The 16,138-nt window shown below is 45.4% G+C and overlaps 1 protein-coding gene and 1 long non-coding RNA gene across 3 annotated transcripts in view; one reads left to right on the forward strand and one right to left on the reverse strand.

Annotated features, from left to right (window-relative positions):
* Window positions 1–7,757, forward strand: part of Baalc (BAALC binder of MAP3K1 and KLF4) — a 76,507-nt gene extending 68,750 nt beyond the window's left edge. Inside the window, exon 2 of one of the 2 annotated variants that reach the window (XM_031359128.1) lies at window positions 5,691–5,792. In XM_031359128.1, coding sequence (XP_031214988.1) covers window positions 5,691–5,695 — 5 coding nt within the window. In that variant the 3' untranslated portion in view covers window positions 5,696–5,792. Of the gene's footprint in view, window positions 1–5,690 lie in introns of both variants that reach the window. The other variant, XM_031359127.1, reaches the window with a different exon arrangement.
* Window positions 7,758–13,208: 5,451 nt separating this feature from the next.
* LOC116082349 lies at window positions 13,209–14,806 on the reverse strand. Its single transcript, XR_004115260.1, has 3 exons — window positions 14,743–14,806; window positions 13,823–14,016; window positions 13,209–13,407 (listed from the first exon to the last, which is right to left on the reverse strand). It is a non-coding gene; the product is annotated as an uncharacterized LOC116082349 (long non-coding RNA).
* Between the last annotated feature and the right edge of the window lie 1,332 nt (window positions 14,807–16,138).

A 16,138-nucleotide genomic window follows, 5' to 3' on the forward strand; every position in this document is an offset into this window, starting at 1 on the left:
TGATGATTGAATATGGGAAGGATTCCCAGGTGGAGCAGTCTCTGGATTGTCCTTCCTTCAGTCTCTACAACTCCTTCCGTGGGTATTTTGTTCCCCCTTTTAAGGAGGAACAAAGTATCCACACTTTGGTCTTCATTCTTCTTGAGTTTCTTGTGGTTTGTGGATAGTATTTTGGGTATTCCTAGCTTCTGGGCTAATATCCACTTATCTGAGAATTCATGCCATGTGTGCTCTTTTGTGATTGAGTTACCTCACTCAGGATGATATTCTCCAGATCCATCCATTTCCCTAAGAATTTCATAAATTCATTGTTTTTAATAGCTGAGTAGTACTCTATTGTGTAGATGTACCACAATTGCTGTATCCATTCCTCTGTTGAGGGACATTTGGGTTGTTCCTGGTGAGATGGCTCAGTGGGTAAAGGCACTGGCTGTCAAGGTTAATCTGATTTTCCATTCCCAGAACCCATACGTTGGAAGGAGGGAACCGGCTTCTATAAGCTGTTCTCTGACTTCTTTGTGTTATATCCTGGGTATCCTCCCTTGACCTCCCCCCGCCCCCGAAACAGATAAAAAAAAAAAAACAAATAAATAAATGTAAGGCAGAAGTGGAGAGAAGGTGGAGAGAAAGTGGTCAGTTCTAATTGGTTTGCTAAATTTACTGCTGCAATTATTTGACAATGGATTTGTCTATGGTCTTCATTGGAATCGAAACCCCAGTGTGTCCATTATTCACAAGCCCATCTCTCTTAGAATTATTTTTACTACTTAGGAGCTGCCTCACTAGACATCAGTATCAGTAGAGTATGGTAACAATTGCTGTGTGTGACATGATTTTTCAAGTGGAATTAATGACAACAGCTACCACCAGAGTGGCTGATCTGCTAGGGCTTGAGATGGTTTCCAGACTGTGAAACTTCTCATTTTAACATGGGTCATTCATGGGCAAACCAGAAGTTGGTCCCCTTATTGTAAGTGACATATTTATGCTTCCCCAACAACTAGGAAGCAGGTAAAGGACTGGAACCCAAGCTAAAGTAGCACATTGTGACAAGCCTTGTGCTGACACCCAGTTTGTTCAGCCCTATGATCTGTGCTCTGTGTGTCTGATCTATAGACTGCTGCGGTGCCTTCATCTAAGAAACGGCTTCACTGTATTCACAGTTAGAGTCATGGCCACTCAATAGCTGTTGAGAGAACAACTAGTTTGTAGCCTTTGACTCTTAGAAATTAGCTATCATTCAAATCCTGAGGTTTCTTAGAGTCTTAAAACCTAAAAATAGACTGAAATGGGGATGGCAAGATGGTTCAGAGGGTAAGAGCACTGACGGGTCTTCCAAAGATTCTGAGTTCGGATCCCAGCAACCACATGGTGGCTCGCAACCACTCGCAATGAGATCGGATGCCCTCTTCTGGTGCGTCTGAAGACAGCTGCAGTAAATTATGCCAGAGAGAGCAGGGCCGGAGCCAGCAGGGCTGGCATAGGTCCTGAGTTCAACAGCAGCCACACACATGATGGCTCACAGCCATCTGTACAGCTACAGTGTACTCAGACACAGAAAATAAATAAAATAAATCTAAAAAAAGAATAGACTGAAATAAGAGCCAATGGGATGGCTTAGTGGGTAAAAGCTTACAATGATGAGGACCTGAGATTAGATTCCAGCACTCATGTCAAAGATCGGTATGGCAGCCTGTGTGTGTGACTTTAGGACTTGGTGTAGGGAACAGACAGAGGCAAATGGAATCTCAGGGCTTTCTGGCCAAACAGCTAAAGTGATATGCCCTAGCTTTTGTGAAACAACTTGTCTAAAAAAAGAAGATGGAAACCAATATAGAGAAAAACACACAAAGTTGACCTCTGGTCACACACACACACATTCATAGACACACACACAGACACAAACACAGGCACAAACACAGTCACAGACACACACACTCACAAACACACACATGACAAATAGAAAAGGGCATTTACTTTCTGTGGATAACCTGCAATTAACCTTTGTGAATTATCTCAATAAACTTCTCTAAAGGAAAACATTTTTGCCACTTGGGAAGCTGACATCTCATTGTCATCAGCTGTCTTACCTGCCACCAATCTGAGAGAAGTGCTTCTGTCTGGCTCATTTGAAATATGGCCTCTGTCTCCTTGATCTCTGATGATTTTAAAAGCTTTTATGTAACAACAACCCCATGAAAGTCAGATAGAAATGGCCTCATGATCACCAGGCCTTTCTTTGGGACACAGCCTCATTGTTTTGTTTCCTGCACATAGCTGTGTATGGTTAGCATTTGTGTTCAGAGAGTTCAATATCAAGTGGAGGGTGGAGAAACTTTTTAAGAATTATGTTTTGAGAATAGATAGATAGATGATAGATACATAGCTAATAGACAGATAGAAGGTATGTTTATATGCATGTAGGTAGATGATAGGTATGAATATAGGTAGGAAGGTAGATAGATGATATATAGATAATAGGTAGATTGATAATAATAATAAGATATGTTCAAGAAACAGAGTTCTCTGCTTCTGGAAAAAAACATAAACCCATAAAAATCTTTGCTAGTTCTTGTGCTAGTTCATGCTTGAAAGACCTGAACTAAGACAGAACTCTAAGCTATATTGATTACTGTTGTTAAAGAAAGGGTACACATAAGTGGGTCATCATCCATCCACCCATCCATCCACCTATCCATCTACCCATCTGCCTATCTACCCACCATCCATCTATCCATTTATTTAGCCAAAGTTAAAACGGGGCCTTGTTCTGTCTCAGTACTGTGCTAAACACTGGGACTTTACAAAGGAACCGAAGCTGAGTTTGAGTTTGAATACTGGGATTACCAATAAACTATTATCTTAAGTCTGGCTCCCTAGAAGCATATCCCAAGATGATGATTCTTCTTCAAAAAATTGATTGATGCCTGCATTGTAGTGAGGAAGTAGGTCAGGTTAAAGTCTCAAGGTCAGTAAGTATGCAGGTGCTGTTGAGCAGATGTACAGCCTTGATTTGATTTTGCGAGGAGCTGTGAACAGCAGGAGGCATTGTATTCTCTGAGGCAAGAAGACTAGAATGTTTGTATCCCTGAGAACAAGGTGCAACCTCTGTGGAACTTCTAGAGTAGCTGACACTAATCAGGTGAAGATACACACACACACACACACACACACACACACACACACACACACTCACACACACATATACACACACACATACACACACGTACGCACACACATATACACACTCACACACACACACACACATACACACATTCACACACATACACACCTCACACACACTCACACACACATATACACACACATACACACACTCTCTCACACACACACACACTCATACACACACACACACACACACACACACAAACACGTTGCAAAAACAAAACAGAACCAAAAATAGGTGCTTATTTGTTAGCAGCCAGAACTCAGCAATGGGTAGATGAAATTCTGTGTTTGACTTTGCTGCTGGGGTGCCAGGATGCTGCTCATGGAGGTGAAATAGGGGGCACTAGACTTATGTTCCTTTTTCCCCCTTTTGGGGTGCTAAGCTTATGGGATGCCAACAAGTCACTCAGGGGAGACAACACACAGCCTAAGATAGAGGTCTCTGCCCGTGTCTCTCCAGACGAGAGATGGCATTGGTTCGGATGGAGGCTGTGGTTCTCAAACTCCCGGGTACCCAGATGCCACTGGGAACTGCCAAGAATTGAGCCTGTGGGTCTGAGATGAGGTGGGGCCAGGCAGGGGTTGGGGGAGATCGGGCTTAGCTCAGGGTGAATGCAGGTTGGCAGAGAGGCCTTCTGCAAGAGACTTAGGCACCACTGCTTTGTATGACAAAGGGACATCCCCCTCCCCCACACACATAGTGACCTTTGATGAAGGAGACAGTCCTTGCTTGTCTAAACTGTTTATTCATGGTGGAAAAGGATGCACACGACTTACTCAGGGTGAACCAGAGATTAAATACCATTTGCAGGAAGGGATGCCTGGGTAGGGAAGTTTATTGGCTAAACTCTCGGGGCCTATCTAGATACTCTGGTTTCTGTGCTATGTGACTAGTTTTCCTGGATGGGGTGTCGTGGTCATGTGTTCCAGGACAGGAGTCTGGTAGGGAGCTAGTGAACTCCTGCCATTCTCAATTAAGAGTTCAGGGTTCTGAACTTTCACTGCTTCCTTACCAGTTCTGTCTGGTGGCATGGTCCACTGCCCCACAAGGAGATGCACCTTCTGAGAGGGATCCAGAGGAGCCAACAGCAGTCCCGCAAGCATACAGGTTTCATGCTGCCATTAGTCATTTACAGATGATCACACAGAATCATCTGCTGCTGCAGCAGCAAGAGTCAACCATTTCTTGTATGCACTTCAGATGGCATGGTTAGCTTGTGTTGAGGAACCATGTGGTATGAGAAAATAGGTAACAAACCACATGGAATCATACCCAGCGAAGGGGAGATTCTCAGGTTGTTACGCCATTCCCATAGGTTCTGGACTGTGTGTGTCAGGAAGTAGATGTGACCTGACATCATACGGGATGCTCAGCAGTGAGTGCCCATGGGATCAGCACTGGTTGAAGGGAGAGGTGGGAGCAGGGGCAGGGGATGGGATGCTGAGTTGTAGATGGCTGTCAGGAGCTTGGGGAGGAATCACTTGCCAGAGCTGGACTACCATGGTCTATGACAGTCTGGGTGTTAGAATCTCTTTCCTCCTACGTTGGACAACCTCTGGAAGGGCACAGCCCTAGATAAGGTGGCTCTCAGAAGCTGAAGTCACCCATGCAAGGACAGCTAGAGGCTCTTTGCTGGCTGTCCTCTATCTCTGCAGCTGCAGCTGGCCAGTGGGTCCTCCCTGGAATGGGGGTTGGTGACGTAAACCTGTGCACATGACTTGCAGGGTCATCTCATGCTCGCTGCCATTTGCAGGGATCCATTCCACTCATTGAAGTGGTTTTCACAGAGAAATATGGGGTTGGGATTATGCTGAAGATCCTATAGTTTAAGAAATGCTTTAGTATTTAAAGTTAATTCTAGGCTTTCAGCACAGGTCTGTCTTTACCTAAAACTAGACAATTCTGCCTTTTGAGGTTTCTCTTTATTAAGTAACAGGCATTGTGCCAAGCATTTTACGTGATTTATTTAATGATCACAGAAGAAGTGGCTATTACTCCCCACTTCACAGGTGAGGAAACTCTGTAACGCTGAAGCTGTCTGCCCCATGGAGATACATAGTCTGTATTTGAGCCAAAGTCCAAAGCTAAAAATCTTTTTAACCACCCTACTAAGGCCACTGTGAAGACATTCTCACTACTCTTTAATCTCAGTTAATGTGTTCATTCACCCATGTTTTATGAGCACATCTTATACTAGGACCTGTGCTAGCTTAATATTAGAGAGTCAACAGAGAAACAACTGAGAGTGACCACGTGTGTGTGTGTCAGGCCATCACATGTTGCCTCTATTAACTCATGCAATTTCTGTGCCTTCATGGAGCATTGAAACTTTTAATTAAGGAAAACTGGAAGGCAGACTTATGTGCCCGAGTCCTTGTGGGTCATTCCCCTGCCTGTCGGTGTATTTATAATCACATCAAGAAGTTAACATCAATTGGATAAGCTTTGAATATTTTCCAGGAACCTAACTCAGTGCTTTTTAACTTTTTTTTTTTTTTAACAGGCTAAAAGGGATGCTAAGCGAATGTCTGCAAGAGAAGTGGCTATTAATGTTACAGAGAATATCCGGCAGATGGACAGAAGTAAAAGGGTCACCAAGAACTGCATCAACTAGCAGTGCCTGGATGTGGAAGCAGATGAACTTCTTGGTGGAGTCCAGTCAAAGAATCCTGAAGAAGTGGGTGTCACTCGCTGAACGTGGATGCCTCTGAGAGACACACGGCCACCCACGCTGTGATGACCATCTTGGCTTTGTGTTTATCACATACAGAAAATACATCGAAAAGTCCTGAAGTATGTTCACAGATTGCCAAAATGTGGTTTGTTTTTCCCCTCTGCAGCTTCCGTAGTATGGTCAGCTGTAGCCATGGTGAAGCCCGTGGGTCTGTGAGTGGCACAGAAAGGCAGGAGTTACGAAATTCCCCGGTCATGGAGCTCACATTAGTGCAGAGCTTTCACAGTGCGTGGTTTCCTCCTTTCTTTTTAAATATGGCCATCACGAAATTTACTGTTTTCACTTAAGAGCTGGCTCTCAGCCAACTCTAAACCCAGAAAAACAAGAATCCGAGAAACAGAGACTCAGAATAAGATCGATCAGTCCCAGCTTCATGTGCTGACTTCCCGGTGCCTACGCGGTGTCTTTGAGAGGTGTCTATGACACGCACACATACCTATTCCTCCTCTACCTGGAGAGGCCTCCCAGGCTGGCACCCAGGGGTTGGCTTCCAAGCCAAAATGTCACATGTCTGTGGCCCTTGCACCCAACCTGCAACACTCTTTGGGTCCTAGCTTCGTGTTGCTTTGTTTGCATAGTTTTCCAGTTCACTATTGTTCTCATGGGCTTTGTACCTCCAGTCAGGTCATTTGCAGCTGGACACCACTCACAGGGGGAAAGTGACCTAGGAACACATGGCGGCACATGTGATGCCCCTTTGGCCTTTCTGTACACAGCCCCAGGGACCATGTTAGTTTAGTATCTGCAGAGTAATTAGTTTGGAAAGCCAGAGCCTGGGTGACGTAGACTCCTGTTGACATTGTCTGACAAGGCACTGCATTGGAAAACAGGCAGCCAATACAGCGAAGTGATACTTTGATAGGGAGGGACACGGCATGAGTCTGAAAGGACTGTTAAACATGCTTGGGCTTATTAAGTCCAAGTCGTATCAAACTGTACCAACACACTCACATCTAGCAGCAATAGCAGTCTGGTGACAGTCCAAGAGAAGTCACCCAAGCGGACCAAGTTGCAGATGCTCACTGCTGTCTCTGACTCATTTCTCCAATGCAAATAGAACTGTGGACTATCTGTTTATTAGCATTAAATTTCACTGCCAGCCTTGTGCCAGCTACAGTAACAGACGCAGAGGGGTTTGGAGTCTGGCAGTCACGACCGTACTCCTGACTCTGTGGGGAGGCTTGGTACTCAGGAGACTGACATGGGCCCTGCGGCACAGGGCCAGTTATTGCAGTGGAATCTCACATTTAGGTTAATGGTAGCTTTCTGTCAATCAAAGATTATGTTTTCTCCTTTGCCGTATACACCACAGTTTTCCCCCAACCTCTCTCATCTTGACTCCTTGTCAAAGGGCTTTTAGGGAACTTCATGTTCTGACAATTTAACTAATAAAACAAAAGCAAACCCCATGCGTGACTCCTGTGTCCTCAGTGGCATTGCTGGACAGGAGTCCTTCCACAGGGTTGGTCATGGGTCCAATCCTGCAAGCTCAAGGGCTTGCTCTCCAGGGCATGTGCGCTGTGTTTTGACACACTGCTTCCCTAGTTGATGCTATTAGCCACAGGGTGAAGGCCAGCTTCTCTTCCCAACTCTGTGTTTGCCTCAGTTCATTGGAATTTACCATCTGGAAAAGTTGTCTCTGCAAATATAGAAACACGTTCTCATTCTGTGAGGAGAAGGAACGGAGGGAGGGCCAGTGATCTGGCACACCACTGAACTTTCCATCTGGTGATTTTTAAATGTGTGTTTAAAGCAGGAGCTGATTCTTACTATCCTGTTGGGATAACACTTTCCATTTCGAAGTTTGTGTCAATAAAGTCATTAACTTCAAACACATGTGGATGGTAACAGAGGCTCTTTACTATAACCTCAAATCTTTATGCACAGCTGGTTAGGAATTTTTTTTTTTTAAACCCAGGTGTTTCACATAAGTGAAACAGCATCATGAATTAGGTGAATTAGGTATGGGGGCTGCGATTAGCTCTAACTTACACCTACAGGGGGATTTATAGCTTTCTAGCCAGGAATTGGTGACCTGGGATGCCAGATAGGAATGTCAACCAAAGATCAATGCTTTCCCACCATTCCCGTACCTGACTCAGAATGTCCAGCGTAGTTGAAACTCAGCTATCTGGGGGGGTGGGGGGGTGGGGGGTGGGGGTGGGGGGAAGGAATTGTTGCGTAGCCCGAAACTGAGCCAAACCCAAGCTTAGGAGGGCAGGGGGTGATTGGAGAGGGCTGTGATTAGAGAGCTGGGGCCAGCCTGGGCTCACTGAGCCTTCTGGACAGGGTAAGCCTGACCTTGTATGAGAAGGCTCTCTGGGTTAAGGTCAGGAAAGAAGTTCATAGTTCATGGAAGACAGAAACTGTGCTTGTCATAAGAGTCTGGGTCTGAAGAGTAGGAAGGGAGGGCTATCTAGGTTGCGGCTGATGCCCTGCACTCTTGAGATGCTCCTCTAGCTGCCCATCTCCCCAACGCACTCAGACCTATTTGTCCTGTGTCAAAGACCTACTAACCTCCATTTGTGGCCACTCCCCAGTGTCACAGAAACACCTCTCCTCCATATATATCTGTTCCTCTAAGCAGGGTCTCCAAGGAGGGGCTCTTTTGCTGAAATCAGATCAAAGGCAAGGTTTATTCAGCTGTTATGCTGTACAAACAATGGAATGTCACATACATAGATCCAGCAGGCACCCCTCACTGAGAACTCCATATACACTCTTCCCTTCTCAGCCAATCATACATTGATTTATAATAAACGCTGCGTTTGTGGGTCTCCATTTCTTCCTTCTGCTTAGATTGTGGAGGGAAAAGCTGCAGCAATATTGGTCCATTGGGCTGTGGAAGCTATGCCGAACCGAGCAACAAATCGGAAGAAGCCAGGGTTCCTGATCCTATGCAGCCTCCCTGAGCTACATACTTAAACCATCTGTACTGGCTGGTTTTGTGTGTCAACTTGACACAGGCTGGAGTTATCATAGAAGGGAGCTTCAGTTGGGGAAGTGCCTCCATGAGGTCCAGCTGTGGGGCATTTTCTCAATTAGTGATCAAGTGGGTAGGGACCCTTGTGGGTGGTGCCATCCCTGGGCTGGAGGTCTTGGGATCTATAAGAGAGCAGGGTGAGCAAGTCAGGAGAGGCAAGCCAGTAAGGAACATCACTCCATGGCCTCTGCATCAGTTCCTGCTTTCCGACCTGCTTGAGTTCCAATCCTGACTTCCTTTGTGATAACAGCAATGTGGAAGTAAGCCAAATAAACCCTTTCCTCCCCAGCTTGCTTCTTGGTCATGATGTTTGTGCAGGAATAGAAACCCTGACTAAGACACCATCTGTGACCAAGAAATATACATTTGCTTTATTTAATCTACTCTTCCAGGTTACAATTCAGCAACAAACCTAACTCACTTTCTTTTGAAAAACTGGAAGGTCTTTGTCCCTGAGTCCCTTGATGCTCAGTTTGCTTGAGCTGATGTGTGTATGATCTAGAACTGGTGCCTGCAGACCAGTGTGACTTCCATATAGTAATGCTGCCTCTGTCACCTGCCTGAGACGCATGGCTGTGCAACCCCTCTCCAAATATCTGGTTTTCCTGTTTTGTAAGGGTCACTCAAGTACAGATCGTCCCCTCAACATTTCCACAAGTCTGGGAAGTAGCTAATCTTGGGAAATTTTTCTGAGGAGGTAAGTTGCAAATATGACCCAGCAGCTAAAAGTGTGCAGTTATTCACTTTCATGTACTATATTTATTAAAAAGTTTTGATGTGCCAGAAATTGGAAATTATTGCACCTATTTGTCTGTCTGTCTGTCTATGTATTTATTGTTTTTTTGTTGTTCTAGTAAATATTATCTCCACAAGGGTAGGGACCATGTCTACTTTATTGCCAATTTCTAGCACATTAAAGCTTTTCAAAAAATATAGACTGCATTTTGATCTTCTTTCCACCCCCCAACTCTCTCAGATTCCTTTTCCACCCCTGCTGACCTCTTCTTCACTACCACCCTCCACTCCCACCCAAGTTTCTTGTTGAAGCATCTGTAATGAGATTGTTTATACAGCACTCTCCAGTCCCTGTTGCTGGTGATAAGAACGTTTCCTGTATCGGTTTAGAGAAGACAGCTTCCCTGGGCTTTATCTCCTTCTCTCAGAAGGAAAAAGAGTCAGAGCTTTACTCTTAGAACGTTTTCTAAAGTACTATTATGTCCAAATAATCTTTATGCCCAAGAGACATCACTGTGGTTGCATGGTCTATGGCTCTTTGGTGGCAATGTGTTAAAATAGGAACTGTATACACCCTTTCAACAATTCCGTTTTGAGTGATATGTACTATGGACTAAACCATAGACCCTTTGAACTCATATGCTGAAGTCCAAAATCTGTTAGTACAGAACTTGAATGTATTTGAAGATAGGTGTTTAAGGTGGCAACTAAGACAAAATGAGGTGGCACTAATCTAACGTAACCTTTATACACACACAGAGAGGAAAGTCCCTGTGAGATGCCAGAGGAAGAAGCCCACAGACAAACAGAGGAGAAAAGACTCAGAAGTAAACTTCCTGCTGATCTTTTGGCCTCAGTCTATCAGGCTATTTGTTTTGAGAAAGATCAGTGTCTGTTTAATCACCAGGGCTGTGGGACTTTGTGAAGGCATCTCTAGCAAACTGGTATAACACAACACCCTAGAAAAATACTTGAATATTTTTATAAGCTGGGTGTGTGGGCCACTGCCCAGTCTTCTGGAACTTGGGTTCCAAGGAATAAGGGCAACAGGGGACAGAAGAACACAGTTCCACAAGGACAGTACTACACCTACCTTGCCTAAAGTGCTCCACAGGGGAGGACTGCTGACTTCCTTGGCTGGAGGACTTCCCCTTCTCCTTCCAGGGTATGGATCGCCAGCACATTGGTGCTACTGATGCTCGTTCATCTCCTTCCCTCATCCCAGCATCCTTCACTGAATGATTGCTTCGGGAAGTTCAACTTTGGGTTAGTAATGCTAAGACAGGTGTTTTATATGAGTTCCTGGAATTTTCCCAGATGTATTAACTCCAATCACACAGCAAGTAGCTAGTTTACTAACATACCCCTTTATGCTTCTCAGATTAGTCTCCAGGTAGGTGTGCTGCTGTAGTGTGGGCTTCAATATGAACACCATCCTTTTTCCTGTCTCTCTTTTTTATTACCACACCGAAACACCATAGATTTCAAAGACTTGATTTCTACCTCTTTCTCCCACCCATGCTTAGAACGTGAGAAAAGTTCTCAGTTGTCAATGTACAACTAACTCCAGATGTACGCTTTTCGTTTTTGCCTCTGAACAATTTTGTCTGATCCCATGGCCTAAGTGATTTACATCCCAGGTCCTCTGTAATCCAGGCTCCTGTGCCATGTATCTGGGAGGTCTCTGGACACTTTCATTTGCATGGCCAGTGGAGCAGGGAAGCCCTAGTCCTGAGCACTAAGCGAGGCTGTATCTCCTAGCCTCTCTTGCATTCGACTTCCATACTGTATAATACAGAGTTTTAACTTACTTCATGTTGTTCCCACAGCCATTTTCCCTGGGAGACCAGAAAAGACAGCAGCAAAGGGGATTTATGCTTAAGTATCTGGGGGCCGGGGTGTAGAGATAATAAAGGATCTGATGAAGTTTCTCCAGCAGGTCACTTGAGCTGAATTTGGTATTTATTGCCAGAATAAATTTTACAGTTTCACTTTCACAGATCAATGTTCTCTTGGTAAGATTCCATTTAATAGAGGAATGGACCAGGATGTAGCTAAGTAGGTAGAATTCTTGGGCAACATGTACAAGGCTCTGTTGTCCATCGCTGGCTCTACATAAACCAAGCATTTAGGAAGATCAGAAGTTCAAGGTCACCCTCAGCTACATAATAAATTCAAGGCCAGATTAGGATACTGAGACTGTCTTTTAAAACCACAACCACCAACATCTTGGGAGCCGGAGAGACTGATCGTTTGGGAAAAGTGTCTGCTTGCAAACAGGAGGACCCGAGTTCCATCCCCACTACCCATATTAAAAGCTGGGCGTGGTGGCCTGTGCTTGTAATCCCCATGCCGAGAAGGCAAAACAGGCATTTCCCTAGGACTTGGTGAGCATACCGCCTGCCCTGATCGCTAAGCCCTGGGTCCATAAGAGACTGCCCCCAAAAGCAAGGAAGGAACTGAAAAGATGGCTCGGCATGTAAGAGCACGGGCTATTCTTCCAGATGTACGCTTTCAGATGAACTGGGTTTAATTCCCAGCACCTACATGGTAGTTCACTACTATCCATAAACTCCCTTCCCAGCAGATTCAACCAACATCTTCTGGCCTTCAGGGATACCAGGTAGCACAGGCATACATGCGGGCAAAACATCCACACACATAGCAATAAATAAATAAAATCTTTTTAAAAAGGAAGATGACTCCTGAGGAACAAATCCAAAGTTGACCTCTGCCCCTGCCCTTGCTGTGGGTCCGAAGTTGTGGGGCACAGGACTGGAGCAAGAGTGAGGTGGAGACGTGTCCATATCACCCCCCAAACTTGTCCTGAGATTGGCAGGAGTAGGATGGCCCCTGTCCCCTGCCCCCTGCCCCTTGCCTCTTGCCCCCTGCCCTCTGGCCCCTGCCCCTTAACCCCTGGCCCCTTGACCCCTGGCCTCCGGCCCCTGCCCCCTGCCCTGGGCCTGCCTGTCCCAGTGCACATAGCCTTACAACCACATCTCTGTCTCCCCGAGGTAGTCATGTAGCCTGGCAGCCAGGTTACAGGTTAAACTTCCTCTTCTAAGGTCATGTCCAGCAGCAGCACCTGTAATTCCTCCTTATGCTAATGAGGAATACCCTGGCCTGGACCAGTGGTAAATACTCACCTCCCAACCCTCTACACACTCCCCAAAGGTTTAAATAGCCTTTGTTCCCCCAATTAAAAGAGCTGCTCACCGAAGCCTGCCTCCCTAGAGTCTGTTTCCTGAGGTCTCTATGACCTTGTCCCTTCCATTCTGCTTTCTCTCCCCCTCAGGCCACCGGTCAGATCACAGGGCCATCATGCCATTAAGGAAGGGGGAGTAGAGTGGGATCGGCAGCCCTGCCATTCACACACACACACAGAGACAGAGACAGAGACAGAGACAGACAGACAGACATAGACAGCCACACGCACACACACTTGCACATACTCAAACCCTCTCATCTATGTGCATTCACAAAGCAAGCCTGGCCTTTCTGATCCAAATATCCCATTGCCTTTCAGAAATATTGCCACGTGCTGAGAAGATAGCTAAAATTTTGTTTGCTTTTAAAATTTTATTTAATTATCCAAAGGTTGTCTTCTTATGCTCTAATAGACAAAGCAGCTGTTGAATGGCCTGCGGTAGCCAGAGGGTCTGTAAACAGAGACCTGACATGGGCTTCACCTGCAGAGGGCAAATCCGAGCTTGAAGTCTTCCAGCTGCTTGTCCTGGGGCACATGACGCAGCTTCTGAGACTCACTTCCTTGAATGAAATAACATCATCGTTTTGAGGGTGTCTTGTGAGGATTATGTGAGATAACAAATGTAGATAATAAGGCTTCTGCCACAGGTAATCATTGCTCTGCATGTCAGGTACCATTCTTGTGCCTAGTGCACTCTGTCTCTGATTCATCAAAGCCCTGCCCCAGTAAGCTCTACCAACTCCACTTTATATATGAGAAAACAAGCTGAAAATCTCAGTCACACAGAGACAGAGCTGCAGAGCTGGGGTTTGAACCTATGTCTATAAAAACCTATGCATGGTGTGTCTGCTGGACTCCGTTGCCTGTCTTGGGGAAAGGCAAGGGATTTCACTTCTTTTATAGCCTCTGCCTCCTGGCCCTTTCCCCTTGCTGGGGGTAAAGCACAACACCTCCATCAAGCCTGCAGAATCTTACCTTTGTTTCTCTTGACTCTCCTGAGTAACAGAGCCCAGGAGTCCTGTGAGCTGTGCCACAGCGTTAGTCCTCCAAGGGTAACAATAAATTTGGGAGGATGCCTAAGGTATGCTGTGAATCTAAGTCTTACGGAGCTGTCATAATCCTCTCTCCTTTGATCCAGAGTGAGGGGAAGCCTGAGCTAGGTGGGCCCCCTAGGAGAGACAAAAGCTACTTAGAAGGCTGAGGCAGGAGGACCACTTGAATTGTTCAAAACCAGCCTGGGCAACAAGAGACTTTATCTGGGCCAAACAAACCACCATGAGGACATCTTGAATCAAGGCTATGAGGTGTGAAGGAGCTTCACCACCCTCCTTTTGGCCATGTGTAAATTGTTTTGGGTCTCTGTATTCTTGTTTGCCTGTGTATATAGTGGGGCTCACAGCACATCCCGGTTTGGGGAGGACTTAGCAGGGATAAAGTACTTAGCACATGAGGATAAACACAACACTCATTATGGTACGAGATTTAGTCACGAATGTGCCAGTTCTCAAAGGAAAATGTACAGAAGGCTGGCCCTTTAAGTACTTTGTTCTTGAGGACCACACAATGTACCGACTTTCAAGACAAGCACTGCCTCCTCCATACCGGACTACCTTTGGCATCCCTAGGGTGGGAAACTAAGCATCCTCCAGAAACCGTCCTAAGGCACATGGACTCGGCTCTGGGCAGAAGTACAGGTTCAGGGTGATGGAGATGAAAGAAGCTTTCTAGTAGGTTTTGGGCACCAGAGGGTATTTTGCCCAGTTGGTAACTAGCAAGTAAGACAGTTTTGGACATAAAAGAAGCATATGTGAGGCTTTGCAGAGCAATGCACTGGGGTTTCTGTAGTGTCCCTGTGCACCAACGAATTGTCCACAACTCAGCATTCTCCAGAATACCAATGATGTTCTCCAGAAGAGCAGAAGAGCCGGTCTCAGCAGTGTGACGTCAGAAATGCCCACTGTGGATTCAAGACAGACGGAAGAATATGAATAATCAAAGCAAATACTTCTATAGGCACGGTACATTAACTCCCTTTAAAGAAGAGAACCTTCCACAAGAGCTTTGAGATCCCTTCAAAGGGAAAAATAGGGATAGGTCTACTCCTAGTTCATTAGCAAAATTAAGGCTATTTTTTAAGACCCAGGAAGACTCTGAACCAAGAAGACAGATGAATGGGCTCTGGGGGCCTTAACCTTCCATAGATACCATAGCACACTGTCCAGCCTCAGGCCAAGGGCCTGGGATTCATACAGATTTAGGCTCATCTCCCAGCTTGGCTACTTTTATCCACAGCTGTCATGGAGCTTTTTCTGTAACTGTTCCTTTAAGATGTTATCTAGCGCTCTCCAGCATGCATGACTTTCACACAGCCCTCCTTCATTCCTCAGCTCCCACTTCCTGTGAAATGCCTGGGAGGCTGCAAAAGCCCAAGGGTTTGAGCCACACACAGACGGACATCTTGTATGCTGGCTGATCCACTGTCCTCTGTCAGCCTACAGACAGGATGTCCCTTCACTAAGACATCTACAATGGAGATGAATAGGGAACTACACCAATAAACACACTTGGATTCTAAAAATGTACTCTAGAAGAGAAGGTTTTTCCTGACACCCCCAGTGCCCTAGGACTTTCTGGATCCTCCTAGACAACAGAAAACCACATATTCTCTGAAGGTTGAAAATGTCTCCATTCAGAAATGTGATTAATTTCTAAGATTCACCATTCTGTGTAGGAAACTTTACCCAAAGGTGACTTATCTCCTTATGTGCGTTGTCAGGCCCATTACTTGACAGCTGTCTGCTGGTAGGTGATCACCTCCATTCCATTCTTTGGTCAGTGTCTCACCTTTTCTGCTTGTTTGAAGTTTGACAAAGTGTAATAAGAGTGAGAATTCAGAACTGTCACTCAATGGAAGTTCATTGCCACCTCTCAGAGTCATCTGATATTTTATACTTTTGTTTCTTTGGAGTTATTTTTTTGTTTGTTTTGTTTTGTTTTGTTTTTTTGTTTGTTTTTGTTTTGTTTTGTTTTGTTTTTTGACCTGGACATTCTTCTGTGGCTGCACAAACTTCTTTTTTGATTGTTTGTTTGTTTGTTTGTTTTGGTTTGGTTTGGTTTTTTTTGGTTTTTTGAGACAGGGTTTCTCTGTACTGCCCAGGCTGTCCTAGAAATCACTCTGTAGGCCAGACTTGCCTCGAACTCAGAAATCTGCCTGCCTCTGCCTCCCAAGGGCTGGGATTAAATGTGCACACCACCACTGCCTGGCCACAAACTTCTTTACTAGGTTTTTTT

The sequence above is a fragment of the Mastomys coucha genome, unplaced genomic scaffold (genome assembly GCF_008632895.1).
Source record: "Mastomys coucha isolate ucsf_1 unplaced genomic scaffold, UCSF_Mcou_1 pScaffold7, whole genome shotgun sequence".
NCBI lineage: Eukaryota > Metazoa > Chordata > Mammalia > Rodentia > Muridae > Mastomys > Mastomys coucha.